The sequence below is a fragment of the Ovis canadensis genome, chromosome 14, assembly GCF_042477335.2.
Source record: "Ovis canadensis isolate MfBH-ARS-UI-01 breed Bighorn chromosome 14, ARS-UI_OviCan_v2, whole genome shotgun sequence".
Classification (NCBI taxonomy): domain Eukaryota; kingdom Metazoa; phylum Chordata; class Mammalia; order Artiodactyla; family Bovidae; genus Ovis; species Ovis canadensis.
In genome coordinates, this window is record NC_091258.1 from 16,750,131 (window position 1) to 16,777,713 (window position 27,583).

Consider the following 27,583-nt stretch of genomic DNA (forward strand, 5'->3'; position numbering starts at 1 on the left):
GTCCGTGTGTTTTGGGTCTGAGAGAGAGACAGAAGGAGAGAGAGAGAAGAGGAGGAGGAGGAGGGGAAGAAGGGGAGAGGGGAGAAGGTTCTTATAAACAATGCCCCCTTCTCCTGCCACCTGCAGTTGCAAACCTTTCCGTTTATTCTTCTGTTCTTCCACCTGGAGTTGTCAGTGGTTCCCACCCAGAGACCACAGTGATCACCCTTACAGTCAAACAGGTTGGGTTTGTTGCGTATTGCAATAGGGAGGACCCTCACCCAGGGAACCATGGGGAGTCTCAGCACAAAGGTGTTAAGGACAATTTGTCATAGAATTTTGGATTATGTTAGCTGATTTGGAGGGAGGTTTCAAGGAAATGGAAAACTAGTGGGATTAAATGCTGCCAGGAGGTGAGGGAATTTGTGTGGTTAAGTATCTCTGTAAATTTTATTTTGAAGAATGGAGGCATGAAATAAAGCTAAATTTGTAATTAATTTCATAAGTGAGTTGTCATTCATGTTGTCTGGGAGAGGATTTGATATTTTTTGCAGTTTGCACAGTAGCCTTGCTTTTGTCTGTGCTTAAACCAGATTGCAGAGGAGTTTTGAAGGGATTTTGGGTCCCATTTCATTGTAGTAACAGAGTGACCTTGGCTGATCTCGATGTTCTGTGAGCTTATTTATGCTCAGTGGGAGAACCCTACTGCCAAGCTCTGGGTGCTCTCCAGCATCTCCCACCATCAGGGCCCCCCTGAGAGTATCAGCCACTAGCTCCAGGCTCTTGGGGGCTGCTTTTCTCTTTCTCAAAGTTAATTATTTAACATGAGCCAAACAGCAAGGTCACCACCCATCCTGCAGGCTGAGAAGAATATGGGTTTTGGCATCAGCTCACGAGTTGGATGCTTCCTTGGGTGATTTGTTTATCCTCTTGTGCTTCATGGTCTCCATGTTTGAAACCAGAATAACAGTAGTAATGTTGAAGATTAAATGACATGATGCATATAAAGCACACAGCACCTGGTGTGAATAACAGTCACTAGAACTGTTATTATTTTTATTATTATTACACCAACACGCATTCCTTCCCCTACAATCAGAAGTTGTGAGTGTTGGGAGCAGCGCACTAGAATTAGTATTTAGTACCTGATTCAGCGAGTTGGAAAAAGTACATTTTCTGCAATTCCTCCTTTTCCTTCTCCTCTTTCACTGTGTTGTGGCCTTGGAAAAGGGCTCACTTCTCTTCAGATATTAAAGTTGTAGACTTAAAAGAAAAATAGTATCCAACTTAAAAATTATCCTTTTTGTCATGTGGAGTTAAGTGAAACAAATTGCACAGGTCATTCATTATTTAACTTGAGTAATATATCCCATCGATGGCTCATAAAAGTTTCCTCATCGTAAGCAAGCGATGTCTGTTACAAATGAGGTTCAAAAATAGTTTTCTGAAGGTTCCCTCACAAATACAGCACAACTCCGGAACCCACACGCCGAGCAGATGGGTGCATGTAACTGTGTCAAATTGAGAGCGGCTGTCCTGGCAGACTTGTGTTCTTAATATAAGTTAGCTTCCGTGTTGACAGAAGATGTCCTGAGCCTTTGACTTTACTCTGCTGGCCCTACCCAGCAGCCCCTTGGAGCAAAGTTGCTCAGAGTGTGCCCCCTGGAACGTACTGGTTCAGCGAAATACGTGTTCCCGAGGTAAGTACAGAAATTGGGAGTAAGCTCCTAGAAGCTGTTACAACAAGAAGGCATCACTGCAACATTTAAGCATATGGTCAGTGGGCTTGTGTTTCAGATGCCTTCTTGCTTTAATGTGTTTGTCATTCATTTTTCCTGAATTTTATGAAAGTTATCAGTCTGCAGTAGGTCAGAAGAGAAAATGTCCCCCACCAGAGGCAGCTTGATACGCACCATCCCAGGCCAGTAGAAAGCTAAGATGAGAAAACAGAAGCCAAGTCGTGTACGCAGGCACATCCGAGCTTTGAGAAAGAGAGGGTGGGAAACCCATGGCAGGGTGAGGAGAGTGGGAAGTTTTTATCCCTGTGACGTAAAGCTCAGTACAGGGATTTTCACTCTAAATGTATCCTCTGAAAGGAAGCACAGACTGACAAATTTGGGACATTTGATTTATTTTAGTCCAATCTCATACCATCAGAGATTATATAACTTTATTCAGCCTTCTATTTCAGAGTCCACTCTTAGAAAATATGTCCAAAATTATCTAGCCTACATCCTTCATTTTTCAGTTTTTAGGTCTTTCTCATTATCTTTCACAAACCAAATCAAAGTTGGGTCTTTGGAAATCTTTTTTTGGTTCATAGGGATAATGTAAAAGTAAGTTTTGGTGCCCAGGGTAGAGTTTGTGTTATGCTAAATGAGTCCAGGGCAAAGAGCTTCATCATCTAAAGCAGCTTCCATGCATTTTCTGTCTGAAAGCTTGTGGTCAGAAATAGCTGGGGAAATAAAGAAACTGCACAACGTATCAGGAAAGATGCCCATGAATTTTAGGTTTAGTAAGGTACTTATATTTTTATTTAGTAATTTGATGTGCAGAATCATACAGAGTTGAATATTGGGTGGATTTGGTGGATATAAACCTTGCTGATTTATCTACAACAGAGAGACTTAGATTTCACCAGTTTGCTGAGTATTCAAAACAGAACCCTATAGACTTAATTCCCTTTAAGAGGAAAAGGCTCCATAGCCTCCTTGATTCATGACACAGAGACCACCTTAGGAGGGTCTAGAGACTGTTTTATAGGTGATAAGGAAACCTTGATTTTTTACTGTAGCAATTTTTATTATGTATATAAACTTGGGAAATACAGAAAAATTATAGCTAAGAATAAAAACAACCACGATTTTCTTGTATGTGAAAATTACTGTTTGTGTGCATTTCCTTTCAGCCCTTTCCCATATTTATCGAAAATCAGGAATATAATTAGAATCCTTTATATGGAGTTAATTCTCATTACTTGCAGTAGTTGCATCCTATGAAGTTGTTGTGGACATGGAATTAATAAATACTAAACCATTGTTTCCAGGGGAAATACAGGATTAGGTTCTTGCGTGCCTCTAGTGACAACATTTTTGTCCACCAATCAACACAGCCTCCTATGCATGATTGTGTTCCAAGACACCTTCTTTAATATTTATTGTTAATCACCAGTATTGAACTCATGGCCAACATTAACTCATGCCTGAAAGAAGCTTACTATCACATGTATTTTTCTCTGTAAGGCAAATCATTGCCTTCTTGTACTTTGGAACACTAGACACCACTTCATCTCTGTGTGAGGGGGCCTTTTAAACAGCAAAGTTTAACAGAAAGCACAAAAATGTGAAGACAGATTTACATAGGAGAGCTGAAGCAAGAAGCTTTGCCTTGCTTGACCTCAGCTGGAAGCTTGCATGTCAGTTGACTTGAATTTTTCTCTGCTCTGTGCATTTCTGTGACTGACCCCAAAAGTGCCCTGAGTAATGATTTGGAGGCTACTGATATATTATGACAAGTAGTTGAATTTGCAAATACAAAATCTGTAAATTATGATCAGCTTTATGAATATGGTTTTACACACTGTTTTATTTTTTAACTTTCCGTTATACCAGTACACTTTGAGCATTCAGTATAATATCTTCAAATATTTCTATAATACTTGACAATATACTTTGCTAAATATTCTAGACTCATAAAAGATGACTATACCAAAGTGTATAAGAGCAGATAAATCATTTTACTAGGTATAACCTAGAATTTTGGAAAATATCTGTGCTCTTCGCAAGCCACTCCTTTTAAAAGGTGAATTACATGCTGAAAGTTGAAAATTAGCCCATGCCAGATCACTATGAACAAAGCTAGTGGAGGTGATGGAATTCCAGTTGAGCTATTTCAAATCCTGAAAGATGATGCTGTGGAAGTGCTGCACTCAATATGCCAGCAAATTTGGAAAACTCAGCAGTGGCCACAGGACTGGAAAAGGTCAGTTTTCATTCCAATCCCTGAGAAAGGCAATGCCAAAGAATGCTCAAACTACTGCACAATTGCACTCATCTCACACGCTAGTAAAGTAATGCTCAAAATTCTCCAAGCCAGGCTTCAGCAATACGTGAACTGTGAACTTCCAGATGTTCAAGCTGGTTTTAGAAAAGGCAGAGGAACCAGAGATCAAATTGCCAACATCCGCTGGATCATCAAAAAAGCAAGAGAGTTCCAGAAAAACATCTATTTCTGCTTTATTGACTATGTGAAAGCCTTTGACTGTGTGGATCACAATAAACTGAAAAATTCTGAAAGAGATGGGAATACCAGACCACCTGACCTGCCTCTTGAGAAATCTGTATGCAGGTCAGGAAGCAACAGTTGTAACTGGTCATGGAACAACAGACTGGTTCCCAATAGGGAAAGGAGTATGTCAAAGCTGTATATTGTGACATATTGTGCTTATTTAACTTATATGCAGAGTACATCATGAGAAATGCTGGGCTGGAAGAAGCGCAAGCTAGAATAAAGATTGCTGGCAGAAATATCAATAAACTCAGATACGCAGATGACACCACCCTTATGACAGAAAGTGAAGAATTAAAGAGCCTCTTGAAAGTGAAAGAGGAGAGTGAAAAAGTTGGCTTAAAGCTCAACATTCAGAAAACAAAGATCATGGCATCTGGTCCCATCACTTCATGGTGAATAGATGGGCAAACAGTGGAAACAGTGTCAGACTTTATTTTTGGGGGCTCCAAAATCACTGCAGATGGTGACTGCAGCCATGAAATTAAAAGACGCTTACTCCTTGGAAGAAGAGTTATGACCAACCTTGATAGCATATTCAAAAGCAGAGACATTACTTTGCCGACTAAGGTCTGTCTAGTCAAGGCTATGGTTTTTCCAGTGGTCATGTATGGATGTGAGAGTTGGACTGTGAAGAAAGCTGAGCGCCGAAGAATTGATGCGTTTAAACTGTGGTATTGGAGAAGACTCTTGAGAGTCCCTTGGACTGCAAGGAGATCCAACTAGTCCATTCTAAAGGAGATCAGCCCTGGGATTTCTTTGGAAGGAATGATGCTAAAGCTGAAACTCCAGTACTTTGGCCACCTCATGCGAAGAGTTGACTCATTGGAAAAGACTCTGATGCTGGGAGGGATTGGGGGCAGGAGGAGCAGGGGACGACAGAGGATGAGATGGCTGGATGGCATCACTGACTCGATGAATGTGAGTCTGAGTGAACTTCGGGAGTTGGTGATGGACAGGGAGGCCTGGCGTGTTGCCATTCATGGTGTCGCAAAGAGATGGACATGACTGAGTGACTGAAATGAACTGAACTGAAATAATTGAAAGATTTTCACCATTCAGGATTGTCCAAACTTGAATTAGAATTTTGTTCTCTCTACTGATACCCCACGACATGAAGATAATCATGCACTATTTCCATGTATTTCAATATTCCAGTTATTTCAGTAATCTCAGATATGCAGATGACACCCTCTTATGGGAGAAAGTGAAGAGGAACTAAAGAGCCTCTTGGTGAAAATGAAAGAGGAGAGTGAAAAAGCTGGCTTAAAACTCAGCATTCAAAAAGCCAAGATCATGGAATCTGGTCCCATCACTTTATGGCAAATAGATGGGGAAACAGTGGAAACAGTGGCTGACTTTATTTTTCTGGACTCCAAAATCACTGCAGATGGTGACTGCAGCCTTGAAATTAAAAGATGCTTTCTCCTTGGAAGAAAAGCTATGGCAAACCTAGAGAACATATTAAAAAGCAGAGACATTATTTTGCCAACCAAGATCCATCTAGTCAAAGCTATTGTTTTTCCAGTAGTCATATATGGATGTGGACCATAAAGAAAGCTGAGCGCTGAAGAATTGATGCTTTTGAATTGTGGTTTTGGAGAAGACTCTTGAAAGTCCCTTGGACTGCAAGGAGATTCAACCAGTCTATCCTTAAGGAAATAAATCCTGAATATTCATTGGAAGAACTGATGCTGAAGCTGAAGCTCCAATACTTTGACCACCTGATGCAAAGAGCCGACTCATTAAAAAAGACTCTGATGCTGGGAAAGATTGAAAGCAGGAGAAGGGATGACAAAGGATGAGATGGCTGGTTGGCATCACTGACTCAATGGACCTGAGTTTGAGCAAACTCCAGGAGATGGTGAAGTCCAGGGAAGCCTGGTGTGCTGTAGTTGCAGAGAGTTGGATACAACTGAGCAATGAACGACAACAATGTAGAAGCTGCTGATTGCCCTCCAATCTCCCTTCCCTCTCTTGCTTCTTGTTTTCTTTTGTTAAGAGCTGTTAGGGTGCTGTACTTGATTGAGTGGTGGGTACATTGCCATTTCTAACCAACTGCTTAACAGTGTTGACTGTTAAGAGAGATCTCTTTTAACTGATTCTATCTCCCCCAGGTGTTGGATTAAATGATGGACAATGGCATTCCGTCTCCTTATCTGCCAAAAGGAATTACATGAGTGTGGTGGTCGATGGCCAAGTGGCTTCTGCATCCCCCTCCCAGGGCCCTGAGCAGATTTATTCAGGGGGCACCTTTTATTTTGGAGGTAAGAGAAACAGTCAGTCCATATGGGCAGTTGAGTCATGTTCACAGTTACTATCCCTGTATCTTGAAGTTAGTATGTTTTAACCAATGCCAATATTATGGAATCATTTTTCACTTTCTTTGAAGATGGAAATGTTGAGTGGATCACGGTGATAAATCATGACATAAAATGTATTTCTTTGAGGTGGACTGACTTATGCTTATGATTTCTATAATGAGATTGCTTGCAAGTAAACCATGCTCTTCAGTTCTTACTTTTAAATTTTGTTATGTTTTCCTAATGTTGAATGGGCCTTACATGTGTACCTTTTTCAGATTTTATGGGCTCTTTTCATTGTGGTGTTTTCCTGTTCATGCCTGTTAGCTTTTCTAGAGCATCCTTATTGCTCTTCTACTGCTCAGTGCAGGTCAATATTATGCCAATGAACAAATAATCTAACTTACTTAGCCACAGAAGCCTCTTCTCATTGCTGAATAATAATGCACTGATACATTTGATAGAATTAGGGCACCAGCTTTCAACCCCAAGACGTCTCTCTCAAAGAACAAAAAGTGTTTACTTGCCTAGTGGATGTTTGATTAAACTAAAAGCTTCAGAAGCAACCTTTGGAAGTGGAAATGAATGTCTATCACTGGAAAATTAAAATAAGACAATATTTGACATTAATTAGAAAGGCAGGGCTTCCCCGATGGCTCAGCTGGTAAGGAATCTGTTTGCAAGGCAGGTTCTCAGGAGATGCAGGTTCCATTCCTGGGCCAGGAAGATCCCCTGGGGGGAGGAAATGGCAACCTACTCCAGTATTCTTGCCTAAAACATCCCATGGACAGAGGATCCAATCCCATGGACTTGTGGGCTACAGTCCAAAGGGTCCCAAGGAGTTGGACACAACTGAGCACAGAGCAGAACACAGAATGGCACAGCTGTAGAAATCATAATCATGGCTTATGGTGTTTCTTCTTTTTGCTATTTTGAATTGCAATCGTGACTTCTGTGGAATCACCTTTGAATTTGGTTGAAAGCCCAGGCTTAATTATTCATCAATAATATACAAATTCCTTTCCAAGAATTGACAGTAAGTACACAGACCATGAATCATGCATCTTATAGTAAGAGTGAACAAGCAAACCAAAAAAGAAAATCCTTCATAATCCTTTGCTATAAAAGGCAGCATAATGCCAAAAATATTGAAAGATAGAATTACTTCCTTTATGAAGATTTGTTCATTTATAAGTTCATTTTATAAATTAAGTTGCTTATAAAACATCATGGAATATATGATTGAGTTTATGGCAATCTATAGCAACATGGTCCTTTAATAGATGGTAAGATATACAAACAGTTCCTGAGTTAGGATTTTTCAGCTTTACAATGGTGTGAAGAAATACACATTCAGTAGAAACTGTACTTTGAATTTTTTTCTTTTCTCAGACTCGTGACATGAAGGGTAATGTAAATATTCTCTCATGATGCTGGGCCGTGGCAGTGAGCCACAGCTCCCAGTCTTGCATACAATCACAAGGGTAAACAGCAGATACTCTTAAACCATTCAGTTCCCACACAACCAGTCTGTTTTTGCTTTCAGTACAGTATTCAATAAATTGTGGGGAGTACTTAACACTTAATTATAAAGTAGACTTTGCCCAACTATTGACTAATGTAAGTGTCCTGAGCACATTTAAGAGAGGCTAAGCTAAGCTTTCTGCCCTTATGGCAGAAAGTGAAGAGGAACTAAAAAGCCTCTTGAGGAAAGTGAAAGTGGAGAGTAAAAAAGTTGGCTTAAAGCTCAACATTCAGAAAACAAAGATCATGGCATCCAGTCCCATCATTTCATGGGAAATAGATGGGGAAACAGTGGAAACAGTGTCAGACTTTATTTTGGGGGGCTCCAAAATCACTGCAGATGGTGACTGCAGCCATGGAATTAAAAGACGCTTACTCCTTGGAAGAAAAGTTATGACCAACCAGATAGCATATTCAAAAGCAGAGACATTACTTTGCCGACTAAGGTCCGTCTAGTCAAGGCTGTGGTTTTTCCTGTGGTCATGTATGGATGTGAGAGTTGGACTGTGAAGAAGGTTGAGCGTCGAAGAATTGATGCTTTTGAACTGTGGTGTTGGAGAAGACTCTTGAGAGTCCCTTGGACTGCAAAGAGATCTGACCAATCCATTCTGAAGGAGATCAGCCCTGGGATTTCTTTGGAAGGAATGATGCTAAAGCTGAAACTCCAGTACTTTGGCCACCTCATGCGAAGAGTTGACTCATTGGAAAAGACTCTGATGCTGGGAGGGATTGGGGGCAGGAGGAGCAGGGGACGACCGAGGATGAGATGGCTGGATGGCATCACTGACTCGATGGACGTGAGTCTGAGTGAACTTCGGGAGTTGGTGATGGACAGGCAGGCCTGGCGTGCTGCGATTCATGGGGTAGCAAAGAGTCAGACAAGACTGAGCAACTGAAATGAACTGAACTGAAGCTAAGCTGTGATGTTTGGTAGGTTGGGTATATTAAACATAGTTTTGACTTCGAATATTTTCAATTTACAATGGGTTTATCAAGATGCAGCTACACTGTAAGGCAAGGAAGATTTGTATAGAACAACTTTAATCAAGAAAAGTTTGGGAAACACCAAAAGAGATAAGAAAAAAACCCAAGCATTTTGTTAAATGATGCAAAAAAGATGATAAAAATAATAGAGTGCATAGAAGTTTGTCATAAAAATAGAATCATCATTCTTAAATTATTTTACACCCTTCATGTTCAGATTTAATGATGCCTACCTTTTTCTTTTGTAGAAAATTTTGACTGTTATTCACACTGTTATACTTCATAACAAAATATATCACATGTACACTCCAATTTTGCTTGCTTTTATTATGATACATATGATATACACCATTTTAATTACCTGAACTTATGATTTTTGTATGTTTTAGATTTACCAGAGAGTTGCAAAGTTACACAGGGAGTTGCCATATACCTCTTACCCTGTTTCCTCCTCTTGTTCACATCTTACATCATATACACGATTTAAAGAATACGATTTATTATTTTTAAAAATACACATCTCAACATGCATTTCCAAGCTAAGAAAGATAACATTACCATCATCCATTTGTCCTTCCATTATCACATCTCTTCATCTTTACCATTGAATGGGGCTTTTATCCCTCCTTTCATGTATTAAGGTGTTCCTAAGTCCCTAAGCAATATACTGTGGAAACTTCCATAATAAAATTTCAACTTAAGGGCTTTTATTTAGATAACCAGTCTTAAGTTTACTTAGGCAATATCTCTGTTTGTTCAATCATCTTCTCAATTGGCGTCCTTAAGTACTAGAGTATGTTCGATCCTGGCATGAGATTCTGACTTCCCTGGTGGCTCAGACGGTAAAGCGTCTGTCTACAATGCGGGAGACCTGAGTTTAGTCCCTGGGTTGGGAAGATTCCCTGGAGAAGGAAATGGCAACCCACTCCAGTATTCTTGCCTAGAAAATCCCATGGACAGAGGAGCCTGGTGCAGGCTACTGTCCATGGGGTCACAAAGAGTTGAAGACGACTGAGCGAGACTCTACTCGTCAGTAAATATACACCCTGTGAACCCCAGGGCACCCTGGCATTTCCAGGACTGGGAGCATGGGTCTAGAGAAGAGCAGGGGGCCCCCTGCTGCCATGGTTCTGCCTCCTCCTCCGGGCCTCGTTCTTCCAGGACCTGGTGGAGGAGGGGTGCCTCCTCCTGGAAACCCAGGTAGGTCTTTGGGGTGAGAATTCTGGATTCTGGGAGTGGCCTGGAGGGGAGAAGTTCCACGTGGGCCCACCACCTGACCCTGTGAGGCCTCCCAGTGCTGTGGGCAGAATCATGGCTGGAGGAAGGTTAGAACAGGGGCCCCTAAAGGACAGACTGGTTCAGGGACCCTCATTCCCTGAGTGGTACTGGCGGTGGGGTGACCAGCTCTCCCTGGTTTTAACACTGAACACCTGCAGTCCTGGGAACAGCCTCTCCACTTCCCTCCCTAGAGCTAACTTGACAGTTGGCTATCTTAGGAAACCTCTCCTGTGCAGACGAGAGTCCCCTTTTATTCCTGGGGTCTGTTTTATCTAGGTGGAAGGCTTTTCTTAGGTAACCAGTTTGTCTTCAAGTAAATAAATATCCCATGTCTGAGACACTTCCAATCCATTCTTCTTTGTTTCTCTCTAAATTCAACTGCAAATTCCCTGTTATCAGCAGTCAGTCTAGCCTGTAACCTGGCTTCATTGCCTCCCTGCAAAGGGCAGTCTGTCCCACCATCCTTGGTTGGATCTGTTTTCTGTGTCAGGCTTGAAGGTGACGATTGGGAGAGCGGGCTGCTCGGGGCTCACAGCGCTCTGCATACACCAGGCCAAATACCACGCTCTGCCACCACTGTTTACTTTTTCTCCTTCCTCAAATGTATGCTTTCCAAAAAATTACTGAGGTCAGCTTTTATCTTTTATTTATAAACCATAAATTTTAAATCTGGGTCTTCCAGATTTAAATGGAGGAAAGTGTAACTTCTGGGAATTCCCCTATGCCGGTCTTTGTGCAATGGAATAACACTGGGAAGCACAAGCTAGAAACACTAGACTGTGTGCAGAATCCTCACACTCCCACTTGTATCAATCAGACACTCTCCATCTAGTGAAGGGGCTACACCACCATGAAGTCATACTGGCATCTTACTTCTGGTACATGCAGGGATGATGTATCTGCCATCCTCAGAGGGGCTTAACATGCTGCCCGCTTCTGGTAATGGAGCCATCCATTAATTCAGCATGAAGAATTCCCCAGAAATCTTCATATTTTAGAACTTGCATCTCAAAGCGGTTCAGTGCTGAGCCTGTCTCTGCCGTTGCATTATATTAACCTGTAGATGTCTGTTATCACATGCTAATGAGGCTAACTTGGGGTGAACCCTTCTTTGTTCTTGAGAATCTCTTGCTTGTTAAACAGTGTAGCCAGGAATGTGAAGGGCCTTGTAATATGACCGCTGTGCACTCTGTAACATTCCATGACCTCTCCTTGTGATGGTGAGTTTGCTTAGTTTTGTCCCCTAGAGGCATATCACATCATTTATTTTATTCTGAAATAGCTTGAAATGTGTCAGGAAACACCACCTGGAGAAAAGGAGATTAGCAGTGCTGTTTATATTCCTGGCATATTGTAGTTGCCCCCAAATATTATTGAACTATTATCCTCTCGGTTTTTATGTTAACATTCTTAATTGGTTAATAACTCATCTAGAAAGCACATCCAGATTATGGTAACTGTATCCTGTACCATAGGAGGATTTTAAGCACTGAAATTGAGTATAGAATCATGTACAATATAAATGCTCACGAAGGTTTCATCACCTTTTCTTGCTATACTAAATTTTAAATTTCAGCATCTCCTTTACTTAAAGTATAATATTTCACCATGCCTGATAACAGGTTAAATATGAATCCTAGCCTTTCCTTTGCCAGGTTAAATGTATTTTGTTAGGAAAACAAAGCATTAAGAAGAGATATCTGCAGTCGAAATGTTTAATTATAATGGAAACTCCCAGGTAGGAAACGAGCATGGATTGTATAGGAATTAGCAAGTTGCTGATTCATTTCTTATTCTTTGAAATTGTAACAGTGGTTGACAACCATAACGGCAAAGAAAGATTAATGAAAAATACATAAGTATAATATATGTGTTCATACTCCATAAAATTGTTTATTTCACTTGGATAGAGAAATAGAACATCATTAAACTCTAGACAATAATAGTTAATATTATAGTTTTTATTATTTAAATAATTAGAAACAGGTCTTAGATAAATGTTAGGAAGAAATCAGTGTAAGTGGAGCATTTTTTTATACGGCAGAGAATAAATAAAGTCAAACAGTGAAATGTTTTTGACATTAAGCCATTATGATTTATTAAAATGCAAGTATATGTGGCTCTTACATGCAAATGAAAAGTATTTAATTAAATAAATAGTTGTAATTTTATTCCAAGTCATTGTAACTCCTTTTCCAAATAGCCTTCAACAGAAAGGTATTTCACCATTACTAATTTATCTTTTCTTATCTACAGTGCACATTTTCATCCTTTAAGCTCCTTTTTTTTTTTTTTGCATCCCCAAAGACTTAAGTCCCTGGGTTTAAGTTATACATAATTTAACACTGCTGGCTGACATGTGAGGATCCTGGAGCTGATTTGTGTATTTCTAAAACTGGGATCAAGTCAGTATACTTGCACATAATTATTGAAACAGTAGTCATTTCCTGTGAATCTGTGGTATCATAATAAAGAGAAATGCTTTGTGTGAATTGTACTTTGTAATTTAGATCAAATGAATAATGACTGCAATGGGCTTTTCTCTCTGTTTTAATTTAATAATCAAATGCCTATTTAAAAAAAAAACCAAAAACCTTATTTTAGTGAAGGTACTGAGTCCTGATTCACTATGATGTATCCTGACCAGCTTTGGTTTTATTTTTATCAGGTTGTCCTGACAGCAGCTTTGGATCCAAATGTAAAAGTCCACTCGGTGGGTTCCAGGGATGCATGAGACTCATCTCCATCTGTCACGAGGTGGTAGATCTGATTTCACTTCAACCGGGGGCCCTTGGGAACTTCAGCGACCTTCAGATAGACTCCTGTGGGATCACAGACAGGTAGGGGCAGTCTCCCTTCTTTATGTTGGCTTGTCCATTTTCAGACTTTTGGCAGCATGTTGAAATTAGTAGGTAAAACAAACATTTTCTCTCTTTTTTCTCACCATCATCTGTTCCACAGGAAATAGATAATATTTACATTAGAAATAAAATATGATTTTAATTTTATGCTTGTTTCCAGTGATAAAATTTAGGTAGAAGATATGACCATATTATTTATATGTACAAATAGCTACCAGTTCCCAAAAGATGATGGTGATGCTGCTGTAATTTTAAGGACATATAAATGTATAAAAAATATGATTAAACCCAATCACTTAGGATAGCCTAACAGTAATATAGACCATCAGGGGCCAGTAAACCAGAGACCTATGTGGTTAGTTGTCAGACTGGCTTTTGCTCCCCTGACAGCTGAGTAATATTACAGAGACACAGGAACTTAATTGATTGCTATGGTCCTACTGTGTACCTTTAAGGACACATTACCATCTTCTCTGCAGGAAAAATGAAGAGGAAACTCCCCTGTGGAAAAGTTTTGGAGCCATCGTATTGATTAGGGTATAAGGATGATCCAGTAGTTTTGATAGGCATTCCAGTGCAGGGCATGAAGGGCATGACAGGGCAAGATTTGGGGGTTCATTGTAGATGATGTTGCTTTTAATATAGTAGTTGATAGTTAATAGTTTAAAAATGTTTTTAGGCATGGGCAACTGTAGCAAAATAATCTTGCCACTCATGAAGGCATTTATTTTTAATTACTGAGTTCAATGAAATATCATGGCAATTCCAGATTAAGAAAAAATAAAGCAATGTGACAAACTTAACCCAGCATATAGTCATGTTCAGTATATATTTTGAGCAAATACATTAATTCTGAGTTCCAAAAATAATTTTTTATTTGTATGAAACATTTTGTCAACATAAACACACATCTGTTATATCTGAAGACCATTTACTGTATCATTGTCTGTTGATCCTGTTTCGAACACTGGTAGATACTATGTCTGGAGAGGGCGATGGCAACCCACTCTGGTACTCTTGCCTGGAAAATCCCATGGATGGAGGAGCCTGGTAGGCTGCAGTCCATGGGGTCACTGAGAGTTAGACATAACTGAGAGACTTCACTTTCACTTTTCACTTTCATGCATTGGAGAAGGAAATGGCAACCCACTCCATTGTTCTTGCCTGGAGAATCCCAGGGATGGGGGAGCCTGGTGGGCTGCCGTCTTTGGGGTCGCACAGAGTCGGACATGACTGAAGAGACTTAGCAGCAGCAGATACTATGTCATATGTAGAAAAAATCATTATGATCTAACTTAGTAATGTATTAGGACATCATTTCCTCTCTATGAATATGTGCTTATTTAACTCAATTTGTAGATAAAATGGTTCTTTCTATAATGAAAGATAATATGTAAGGGAGAATTGAGATGATAAACCTCAATTGGCTTCATGTGGGGAATAACAGTGACCATCTCCATAGTTACAGCCATACCAGCTTGGGATCATTTATCCTAATTTGGAGGAAGGCCTATAGCAAGGCATCCTGGGTCAGCGCTTACAGAAGCAGGGAGCTCACCCTCAATGGGTAATAGCCACCAGGGACCAGCGGGAAGGTTCAGTCATCCACACTGTGAGTGATGGTCATGTTAAAATTGGGAAAATCCTGTAAGCAAAACATGAAGTTCCCAATCTTAGTTTTTTAAAAAGGAGATGGCAGAAACTTCTTTAAGAATATGTTCTTAACAGGTTTTGTAATTTATTTTTTATTCTGGGGTGAATGAGAGCATTTGAAGCCTTGGTCTCATTATAACTTTCCATTTAAATTCTAAAAAGCATCAGTTATTTGATCAGGGTGATTTGAGCTGATACCAGAAGCTCTTTAACTTTTTTTGTCCATGGTGCCTTATGCATTTCAGTGGTTTTTTCAATGCTCTAAGTCAAAAGGGACAACCACGCTTCCATTTAAACAGTCACTTGGTTCCAGACAACTTTACAAGTGTTTATGTCCTAACCATTTAGAAACCTTTTGAAAAAGTCATTTATACATTTATTACATATATATAATTAGAAAAACTTTAACTTTATTTTTAACGTAGTGTACAACCTTTCAAAGCTTGGAATCACATCAAACACTGCTGCCCTTACCTCTTTTCAGCGTGATTTCACATGACATTACTTTGTGTCAACTACTGAACAGCCAGCTTCTCAAAGATAAGACATGAGTAAAAGGAACCTATTCTGATCTAATGTGGAAATTTAACTACCTCAAGCTAGTCAGTGGCACAGTGCTTGACAGCTGTTGAGTCTGCCTTATTTCTCTTCAAAATGTAAAATATCCTGGGAGTGCCTGTGGTATGGATTCAGCACCCTGACGCACCCTGACCTGCTGTTGGGACCCACTGTTGGGACCCACCATACATCCTCGGTGTTCCTTGGTGTGTACACCAGGGAATAGGGCTGCCCCTCCACCCTACTTCCTTCTTTTCTTCCCCCTTCTTTATAGCCGCTTCCTTTAAATGTTCAGTGTGGTAAATCAGTGTGATTAAATGTTATTTTGTGTAAACTATTGATGTTTCTGGCAACATACTAAATCACTGTTGCGTCACTTAAGGAAAAGAGAGGGCTATGATATAATAGGACATGTTGAAAATTAACAGTCACAGCTACCTGAGAACTGGTTGAAATCTGATGAACTTAGAGTTCTGTGATTAAGATCCCATAACGACAGATGGTAGAGAAGGCAATGGCACCCCGCTCCAGTACTCTTGCCTGGAAAATCCCATGGACGGAGGAGCCTGGTAGGCTGCAGTCCATGGGGTTGCGAAGAGTCAGACTTGAGTGAATGAGTTCACTTTCACTTTTCACTTTCATGCATTGGAGAAGGAAATGGCAACCCACTCCAGTGTTCTTGCCTGGAGAATCCCAGGGATGGCGGAGCCTGGTGGGCTGCCGTCTATGGGGTCGCATAGAGTCGGACGTGGCTGAAGTGACTTAGCAGCAGCAGCAGCAGCAGCAGCAACAACAGATGGAATGACCATTGTGTGTGCTCAGTTGTATCCAACTCTTTGCGACCCCAGGGACTATAGCCTGCCAGGCTTCCCTGTCCAAGGGATTCTCCAGGCAGGAATACTGGAGTAGGTTGCCATTTCCTTCTCCAAGGGATCTTCCCGACCCAGGAATCAAACCCGCACCTCCTACGGCTTCTGCGATGGCAGGTGGATTCTTTACCCCTGTACCACCTGAGAGGCGTGGGATGATCATTAGGAACACTCTAATTACTCTTTAGATTACTGTTAACATTCTTCTTTCACGTGATCATGTATAATTTGTCAGTATTTTGTGATATTTCACAGTGAATAGTAGTAACTGTATCTGCGCCTCCTTTTAGGTGTTTGCCTAACTATTGTGAACACGGCGGTGAGTGCTCCCAGTCGTGGGACACCTTTCATTGCAACTGTGCAAACACTGGGTACAGGGGAGCAACGTGCCACAACTGTAAGCCAAACACACCTTCCTTTCTTGCATCTGTCCCGACTCCCTTGTTCATTTCCTTTTCTTTGTTGTGTATATGTTTATATGTCCATGTGCGTACAACCCTGAACCTTAGTGTTCAGTTGATTTCCAGTTTATTTTTAATCTGCACTTATTTTCATAAAGTAGTCAAGGTAGCTTATAGAAACACACAAGCAGAAAAGAGTAGGAGAGCCAGCAAGGAGAAAATACATGTAGGAAAAAAAGGTAGCTAAGGACAAGCATAAACTACAGTGCCAAATAGGTAATCCCTAAATTCTCTTAGTCGCTCATCACGTCCAACACTTTGCAACCCCATGGACTGTAGTTGTCCAGGCTCCTCTGTCCATGGGATTTCCCAGGCAAGAGCACTGGAGTAGGTTGCCATTCCCTTCTCCAGTGGATCTTCCCAACCCAGGGATCAAAACCGCTTCTCCTGTATTGGCAGGTGGATTCTTCACCACTGAGCCACCTGGGAAGCCCTTGAATTCTCTTGCAGCTCCGTTAATAAGGATGGTGAGGATAAGGATGGTAGAAATGATATTAATCATAATAGTTAATTTCATTGAGTATTTTCTAAATGTCAGGTACTGCTCTAGTATTTTGTATGTCCCAGCTCAGTTACTTGTGATGACCACCCTAGTAGGTAGGTATTGTTATCATCTCTAGTTCAGTAAGTAGCAGAGAGAGATTAATCACCTTGCCCAAAGTGCCTGAAATAGTTGAGGCACAGTGAGAATGTGGATGTTTATAATTATACTCCAGAGCCTGGGACCACAACCATCTTCTTTTAGTGTTTTAGAAGCTGTGTGTTCTTTTGTGGTGAAAATTTGTGTGTGTTGTTAAGACTCATGGCATTTTCTTGTCCACTTGTTCAGCACAAATGCCCATTTTTTTTCTTCTCATTCTTTTCATATTATTGCTGACTGTGAGCAACTTAACTCCTAGTCCTCTGACATGCAGCCGAGACTTCAGGCAAGGGCCTTAGGTGGAGTCCTCGGTCTCCTGTCTCCCAGCTCATCACTGTGAACTGCTCTGTACTCCTGCCAGAACTGAGACTGGAACCCTGGGCTCCCAGCCCCGGAGGCCCCACGAGGGACCCTCAGAAGCCCTGACTCAGAGCTGGAGAGGGCATGAGTCTAGGTGGGGAGCTCCTGGGCTCACCCTCACACCTCCACAATCAACTGTGTGGACTGGAATGCCTTGTAAGATCAGAAAGGACACCTGCTGTCGCGAAAGCCAGGCTAACTTTCTTGCCCTGGATCACCAGTAGCAAAATGATGGTGTATTTTAATTTTTCATACCTGCCATCATCCCAATTACAACAACTAATTCAAAACACAAAGCTAATTGAATGTGTTTTAACTAATTGTTTATTTTCAACTGTTGGCTGTGATTGAATCTAAATATAAGCACAAACATCTCTGAGCCCCAAAACATTAGATGATAAATAACTATTTTCATCGGTAGCCCACAACTTGACCCAATCGTCAAATTCATTTATTAGGTTCTTGAGCAGGTAGAAATCAAAATTTTTTTGCCAAAAATCATTCTGAGAAATGGGGCCAAGATAACAAACCTGGCTATAATGAAGTCATCACCATCATTAGCTTGAGTAGAGGGCAGGTCATCAATGGAGTCATTTAAAAGATTTTACTAGAAAATAATATTTTAAACAGTCATGTTAAAAAGTGAGGTAATACACCTAAAGCAAAAGTACTCACACAGTTGTATGTCCTTTCTAATACCAGCCCTCATGGCAAAGTTATGTGTGTATCCCAGCCTCTTTCAAGCCATTTGTCAACACATGTATGAGCATACAGAAATATATAAATTAGCCCTTTCACATGCCCATTTCATTGCATAAAATACAAATGTGCCTAGAAAACAGTCCATCTTATATCTCTGCCTGTGTAATATATAATAGGAGCAAGATAGAACCAAGGAATTGTGGAGGAGTAGAGAAGTAAATTTGTATGCTTATCTGAAATCTCTGTAATGCTAAAAAAAATTACAGTATTTCATACTGTCTAAAAACTTATTAACATAGTTTTGAAAAATTTAGACTAGATCAAAGAAGGACATTCAAGGGATGGTTTATTTCTCATTCCGCAAAATTAAAAGCTTGATGGAAATCACCATAATAATTGGCCAAGTCTTCAGTGAAATGAGTGCATCATATAGAGCTGCTAATATCAAACCTTGTACATGGCAAATATCTAATTGTAAAATTAAAAATATCTAATTATGGGTCAAAACATATTTAGACCAATTGAGGGCATATCTTATATAAGCATTTCTTTTGCTTTGAATTTTAATTATCTTAAATTCTCATTACAGAGCATTAGAAAAAGTTTCTTTTGTAAATTACTTAATGTTTTATGGGAAAAAGGGATTTTATCTATAGACTTATGTGAGAAAGGTGACTAATTGCAGCATTATTTAAAGCTTTTCTGTTGCTTAATTTTTGGATAACAGCGGCTTATTTAAGGAGATTACATTATTGTGCTTCAGATGTTAGGGTTTTACAAGGTGATACTAGAATTAGAAATTCCGAAGTGGTTGTTGAAAGATCCATTTGGATGGATGTCCAAAATGGAGGTCAAATTATACTTAAAAGAATCTTAGCATTTAAAACACCTACCTTCTATTTTGTTGTTTTACCTAATGTAAAAATAAACTAAAATTTCATTTTAAATGACTAACCTTGTATTCCTTTAGTAATAAAATGAAATGCCATAAAATACAATCCCATTCTTTCTTTTCTGTATCTAATCTTCTTTCATCCATATTTCATATTTGCTTAAAAAATGAGTTTTGTCTTAAAGTGTGTATTACCTTTTCTCCTGGTCAGTAATGTACATATTAAATTTCAAGACTTGGAATATTTTGTGTCCAAACTAAGATTTAAGGAATTAATTTTATACTGTTTCACTTATGATGACACTTTCACTTTTTTTTTTTTAACAGCCATATATGAGCAGTCATGTGAAGCCTATAAGCATAAAGGAAATACTTCAGGGTTTTACTACATAGATGCAGATGGAAGTGGTCCCCTTGAACCATTTCTTCTATATTGCAATATGACTGGTGAGTTAATCAACTTTCATTTAATAGTTAAATTTGCATGAATACTTAAACACAAAATTAGAATGAAACAATAAGTTGATGTAATTTGCAACTTGCTTAAAATGTATATTGTTCAGTAAAAGAACTTAAAGTCAAACTTAAAAAAAATAGTTCAATGGTAGCAATTTAAAATGTCACTATTTTCTATGCATGTGCTACCTGTGTAGAATATCTAACAATAAATGTATCTTATTAAGTCCAAATCCAAAAAGGATAGACTTTATTCCTCTGAGAAGATTGATACATACATATGATTTCCCTTGTATGTAGAATCTAGAAAACAAATGAAAAAACATAACAAAAGAGTAACAGGCTCCTGGATACAGAGAACAAACAGGTGATTGTCCAATGGGAGAGGAGTAGGGGGATGCAAAGAGGAAAACTGACCAAGTGTGGTAATGAATGCTAATTAGCTTGTGTATGGTCAGCATTTCACAATGTGTGTTTATATGAAACCATCACATTATATACCTTAAATATACACAATTTTGCCAACATAAATAAAGCGTAAAAATATTTTAAATAATAATAATGAAAGAAAAAAAATTGATGCATGTGAAAGCTTTGAAAATATTTTCTTAGATTTGGGTAAGAATGAATTTTATTCCTTACTTACATAAACTTATATAGGAATTAATAGTGTTGGAAAATGTGTTTGATTCAATGCAGCATCCATTCATGATAAAAAGAAAATGAAAACTCAATAAATTACCAGTAGAAGGAAATGTCCTTAATTTGTTAGAGAGGACCCATTAAAAAAACCTACAGTACATATCATAGTTTTTTGTGAAGTACTGAAAATTTTATCCCTGTTACCAACATTAATGCAACAATGCCTGCTATTATCACTCTGTTCACCATTGTTTTTGGAAGTCCTAGCCAGTGCAATAAAGCAAGAGAAAGAAATGAAAGACATACATACTAGAAAAGAAAAACTGTGACTCTCATTATTTGTAGATGGCCAGGTTATGTATTGAGAGTTTTCTGAACAATATACAGAGTATTAAAATTCAGAATGATTGCTAGATATCTAGTTAAGGTAAACATTAATTTCATTTCTGTATATCAGCAATAAGTAATTAAAATGAAATTTTAGAAAAGTCTATTTTTAGTAGCATCAAAAATCTCAAATACATGGTAATAAATCTAAAGAAAGTTGTGCATAGCTTTTATACAGATAATTGTAAAATACTCTTGAGATAAATTAAGTCTTAAAAAATGGAGAAATATAAAATTTTCATTGATTAGAAAACTCAATATGGTGATATAAATGTCAATTCTTCCCAACTTGGTACTGATTGAGTGTAAACCTTAGTTAAAATTTCAACAGGGTATTTGTTGGTTGGTATAATTGGGCTTCCCTGGTGCCTCAGATGGTAAAGAATCCACATGCAATGCAGGAGACCTGGGTTTGATCCCTGGGTTGGAAAAATCCCCTGGAGTAGGAAATGGCAACCCACTCGAGCATTCTTACCTGGAGAATTCCATGGACAGAGGAGCCTGGCAGGCTACATACAGTCCATGGGATCAAACAGTTGGACACAACTAAATGACTAACACCTTCATAATTGTTTTGGTGAAACTTGACAAGCAGACTCTAAACTTTACCAGCAAATTTGAAGGGGCCAGAAGAACTAAATCAGTCTTAAAGAATAAAGTTGGAGCACTCAAGTCTACCAGCTATGATACAGACATTATGCTGATACATTGAGTAAAACAGCATGTGATTGACACAGGGAAAACCGAACAGACCAGTGAGACAAGACAGAGATCCGTAAACAGACTCACTCATATATGGGTAGTTGATTCATTGCAAATATAGCATTCATGTACAGTGAAGGAAAGATGTTCTTTTCAACCAATGTGTGCTCAGAAACTTCAGTCGTGTCTGACTCTTTCCGACCGCATGGACCCTATGGAGCCTGCCAGGCTCCTCTGTCCATGGGATTCTCCAGGCAAGAATACTGGAGTGAGTTACCCTGATCTTCCCAACGCAGGGATTAAACCTGCATCTCCTGTGTCTCCTGTATTGCAGGCAGATTCTTTATCCACTGAGCCACCTGCTGAGTGAAATTGTGTGTCAATACTGTAAAAAAGACTTGATCCCTTCATCGTCAAACACAAACTGATTCTAGGTGAACTATGCTGTTCAGTGTAGTAGCCACTATTTAGATTTACATTTAATTGAAATTAATATAACTAAACAACTTGAAACAAGTTGTACAAATCTGAATTGATTCATTACAATAAGATTAAATTAAAAGCCATTTTCCTCAGTCTCACTAGCCACGGTTTAACTGCTGCATAGCCACCTGTCATTGCAAAAAATTTACATTGGATAGCGCTTTGTTGGGAGGTCAGGATTTCGTGGAACAAAATAAACAGAAAAAGGAAATATTGAATTGAAGCAGGAGGCATGGTAGAGGAGGATTTACTACTTAAAGTCTGGCAGTGAATATCTAGGGAAAGAGCCTTCTGGGCAGAGGAAATAAATGCGAAGTCTTGAGAGAGTGTTGTGTGTGTGTGTTCAGAAAAGAGCAGCAGATACAGTGTGGCTGGAGTGCGGTGAGCAGCCTTGAAGTGCAGGAAAGCGAGAAATAATCAAGGGGGTCGGGGCAGGAGAGGAAGAGTCAGGGGCCCTTACAGTGTGTCGGGTCTCTGGTTTTTACCCTGGGTGAGTTCAGAAGACCTTGGCGAGTTTTAAGCAATGGTAGATGCCACCTGGCTTTCTTTAATAGGATCATGTTTGCTGCTGTGTTGGGAAATGCCTGTCCAGGAGCAGAGGTAGAAAAGAGCTAGAAGATATATTCATACACACATATATATGTAGGTATATACCGAATATGTACATGCATATGAATAATATGTCTATGTGTGATAGGAGTCTAGGAGTTAGGAAGCCTGTTTGGAGACTGATTTAAGTAATTAAGAATCCAGCCAAGAGCCAGGAAGGTGGTCTGCACTGGATCATACAATGTAGATGGTGGACAGAGATTCAATTTTCTCACTGAATATGTGTGAGGAATGAGAAAACAAAGGGAACCAAAAGATAACACCACATTTTTGGCTTCGGCAACTGGAGTGATTAAGTTGCCGTGGTCTGAGATGTGATCAGAGAGTTTTGAGGCGAAAGATGAGCTCAGTTTTACACACTTTGAATTTGAGCTATCTGTTACACATTCATGAAATATTGAGAAGGCAGTTGAATATGGGAGCAACGGTTCCTTTGTATTAAAGTGTAATTCTAAGAGCTGCAGGGTGGTGGCAAATCTTGATCACAGATATTTTGGAAACTTACTATAGAATGTGTTTTTAGAGATGTTTCACATAACATAGCCAGGTGGCTTCAGTTTGCTCTCTCATTGTGGAGAATACTGCCTGTCTTAGTCTCTCTGGGCAGCTATAGCAGAATACTACAGATCGGATAGCTTATAAACAACAGAAATTTATTTCTTACAGTTTTAGAGCATGGGAAGCCCAAGACCATGGCGCCAGCATTGTCAGATGAGAGCTCTCTTCCAGATTTAAGACTTTTAAGACTTCTTATACCCTCATGTGATAGTGATAGAAGGGGTTCTGCAGGGTCTCTTGTGTGTGAGCACTAGAGCACTAATCCCACTCATGAGAACACCTCCCTCTTGACCTCATGACCTCACAGAGGTGCCTCGTGCTAATCACATTAACTTTGGGGGTAAGTGATTCAACATGTGAATTTTGGTGGGGTGCACAAACATTCAGACCATAGTACTTCTCCACATGCCAAAGTAACCTAAGACAGCTAACGATGCTTACATGTTTATCCCACCAGCGAAACTCCCTGCTCCCCACAGTACAGATCCCCAGGCAGCACCATGAGGCAGGAGGGTTAGGGTGAGACATCAAAATCAATATTTTTAAAAACCTTCCCATTTGATACTTATTGTGGAGCCAGTTTTGGGCATAGCTGTTTTAGACTTCCGGTTTTCAAACTTTAGAGAACAGCCTGCTCTATTTGTGAGAATTAAACATAGTAAGTGTGAGAAGACTTCACAGACAGAAAAGGAACATTTTGCAACTGAACGATATGAATTCAGGTGTCAAATAACTTTTTGATTTTTTTTCTGTTTAATGAGGATTTTGAGTGAGATTCAACAACCTGTCACCGCATCCCTGTGAATCCTGTGTTGCCACAAAGCACCCTGAACTACGTCCATGTATTTGCTTTATGAAGTTTTGATTCTGCGGTTCAGACACCTCAGAGTTGCTGAGTGTCTGTATTCTTAAGGCTCTAAGAAACATTCCCCCCACACACACACATAGAATTCTCATTATCCGTGATAGTTATGTTCTATAAAGTAACCACAGTCACTTGAATTTATGAATACTGGACCATTGCTTCCAGGGAATTACAGTAAGATTAAGTAACCAGTATTCTTGGGCTTCCCTTGTGGCTCAGCTTATAAAGAATCCACCTGCAATGTGGGAGACCTGGGTTTGATCCCTGGGTTAGGAAGATCCCCTGGAGAAGGCAAAGGCTACCCACTCCAGTATTCTGGCCTGGAGAATTCCATGGACTGTATAGACCATGGGGAAGCAAAGAGTTGGACACAACTGAGCGACTTTAACTTTCACTTAAACTCCTGCACGCTTCTAGTCACAGTATTCTCAGCTGATCAATATATAACCTTGTTTCACTTGTGTTTCAGATTAAAGACACCTTATTTAATGCATACTGTTAATTCATTAACATTGAACTTACAACCAACAGCACCAGAACTCATACCTGAAGGAAGTGTATTTATCCCATGTGTTGCCAGGAGGCACAGCATAGCCTTCTTGTGCTTAGGAACCAGAGTGAAATCAACAAAGAACATGGGACAAATAGAATACATGTTTACAGGATGAGAGCTGAAGCAAGGAGTCACAACCTGGCTCTGTTCAACTTCAGCTGGGCAACTGAAATTCATAATGGGCAACTTTTTATTTTTTTGGCTTTGTATCTGCAGACATGCAGGAAAGCCTCAAGAACTGATTTGGGGATTCAAATAAATTTTAGTGAGTAGGCAAATTCATAAATGAGGAGAATCTGATACACATACATGCATTGGCTATATTATGTTTTTATGCATAATACTTCAGTAATTTATAGGCCATGTGCATTTTTCATGACCATTTCAATGGTAAGGAAATTATTAATTTCATTTTCTTGAAAGGAATCATTTTATTTTCTAATAAATAAACATTTACCTTATTATATTACAATACTAATGCCTATTTTAGTCCCTTGAGGTGCTTTACCAAGGTTATCAAAAAGTATTAATGAAAAAGGGGACATTCACAAAGCTTAAAACCCTTTGAAGAGCAAGCAGTGGAGGACAGAGACACAGATAATCCAGTTAGAAGACAGCAAAGTGTTTTCAGAAGCTCCAGAATGTTGAAATATATTCAAACAAAAGTGACAGTCCCAGAATGTAACAAGCCAGTGAAAAATACATGTTACAACTTGAGACTTTCCTTACTGATCTGGTTTTGCAAATGAGAAAAACAAGACTCAGGGAAGTTCAGGGAGGCAGGCTGAGGAATATCATTAGGGATAGATCAAGAGCTGAAACCTTGGTCTCTTCTCCCAGCCTGAAAATATTTCCTCTGGAAAAGGCTACATTCTATCAGTGTCTCATTGCCTGTAACCAATAACGTATCCTCAAGGTACAGCAATCAAGTATACCAATTTCGAAGGCAAGACAAAAGGCTGGATTGGTAGTTTTCAAATGTGTAACTAAAGAAAAAATTCTTAGTTAAGAATTACTATCCAACAGACAAATCCACATGGATTTAAATTTCTTTAACCATTACAAGCTAAACGATACAAAGAAAATCTCTTTTGAACGGATAGTTTCCAAAACTCAAAAGTCTGAAAATTTTTTTCTAAACACAGTCTTCTAAATAAAATTTAAAAAATTTTAGGGTAATGTGAATCCCAGTGGTTGTCTCTGTTGTAGTGTACAGGGCTTTTTTTCTTCATCATGAAAGCCTTTTCTGTATTGAAATATTTTTAAGAAATGTCTCACCAAACATTACACTGTGAGGACATCGTTTCAGTGTGGAGAAAGTGATGAGCGGTACAGCTGTGGCTTTCGAAGTTTTGTGGAAATGATAATTCTATGGCTTAAGCTCACCTTTTCCCGGGCACCCACTTCCAAGACTCTTGGATTTAGTTTCACTGACTCAGTAAGTTTAGAGACCAAAACCTGGGTCTCTGCTCTATTAAATGCAAGCTCCCCATGTGATTCCAAGATCAGGGCTCTTGAGACCGTTTCATGAGAAGGCTGGAGAGTGTGAGACTTAAAACAGCAAATCTATCTTTACTACAGGATTTCAACAATAGAGACCTTCCTAATAGCTATGAGAGTTAATAACTAACTACCGTTATTCAAATGCGCCTTATTTACATCCAGTTTTGCTCCAGGATGCTAGCTGCTTTTTTATCTCTCAGCTTTCCTTAACAAAGCACTTCCGGCCTGTTCTTACAGTCTTTATCGCCTCTATCACCCGCAGCTATGAATCCTGAAGGAATACACACTCTGCAACTGTGTTGCTTAAACAGCATTTTTTTGTTCCTTTACACTGTTATCACATTAAAAAATAGCAGTCAGCCCAAGATAAATCAAGTTCTTAATTACTCAGTTGCTTAACATATAGTCTATATATTAGAAATCACTTCGGGGAGAGAAATCACTTCAGGTCTATACCAGTAGACCTAAAATGCCTTTCAGTGTTTCAGCATATATATTAATTTCATAGATTTTTCTGCTCTCTCTCTTTACTCATTTCCCTGTGTTTCCTTATCTTGACAACTCTCTTTACATTTGGTAAAGGATCATTTTCAAAAAAATAAATCATGACTCTTACACAGATATAAAAATAAAAGGTAAACATGTTTTGAAGATTTTATTTAATGTTTAAATAAATATTTAAATTTATTTAATGTTTACTAATGAGGGGGCTTCCCTGGTGGCTTGGCTGGTAAAGAATCCGCCTGCAATGCAGGAGACCTAGGTTCAATCCCTGGGTTTGCAAAGTCCCTTGAAGATGGGAACAGCTGCCCACTCCAGTATTCTGGCCTGGAGAATTCGATGGACTGTACAGTCCATGGGGTTGCAAAGAGGCAGACACGACTGAGCGACTTTCACTTTCACTTTACTAATGAGGAAACTGGTAAGATGTAATAGCCAGTTGTAAGAAGTTTCAAAGAACAGACATATCTCTACATCAGTAATACTGAAATGGCTGTGCCAGTGGAGGCAAAACCAGCTTCTTCCGCAGCAGAGGAACCCAGACAGCCTCTAGTAGGTAGAATTTGCCAGAATGTCTTGTAAAGAAACAGTGACTTTCTTGCTAAGCAAAACAAATAACAACAACAACAAAGTAGCTCTGTGTTAAAGGATGATTTAAATATGTCTTATAAGTTAGAGATAGTGGACTTCTCTGGAGAAATTCAAAGCTTATCTCCTCCAGATTTATTTGCCTACCTTCTAAGAGTGATAAACACCTGAGGACTTGCCCGCCTTCTCTTTGGAGAAGATTTGTTGCGTTCCAGAGTCCTCTCTCACTCTTAGGAGGGATGGAGGCATGCCAGCCATCCTCTATAAACTCCAAGTCCCATAGTTTAGGGGTCCCTCTCTCATGGTGCAACTCTAGCAGGCCCATCGAAGGCAAGATAACTTGTTAGCTTGCAAGTGGGAAGTCTCATACCCTTCACAGTTTCAG

The 27,583-nt window shown here is 39.4% G+C and overlaps 1 protein-coding gene across 1 annotated transcript in view; it reads left to right on the forward strand.

Annotated features, from left to right (window-relative positions):
- CNTNAP4 (contactin associated protein family member 4) overlaps positions 1–27,583 on the forward strand; it is a 289,562-nt gene that overhangs the window by 187,855 nt on the left and 74,124 nt on the right. The window contains exons 9-12 of the mRNA XM_069549623.1: positions 6,384–6,533; positions 13,024–13,195; positions 16,587–16,693; positions 19,679–19,798. Coding sequence (XP_069405724.1) covers positions 6,384–6,533; positions 13,024–13,195; positions 16,587–16,693; positions 19,679–19,798 — 549 coding nt within the window. The remainder of the gene's footprint in view (positions 1–6,383; positions 6,534–13,023; positions 13,196–16,586; positions 16,694–19,678; positions 19,799–27,583) is intronic.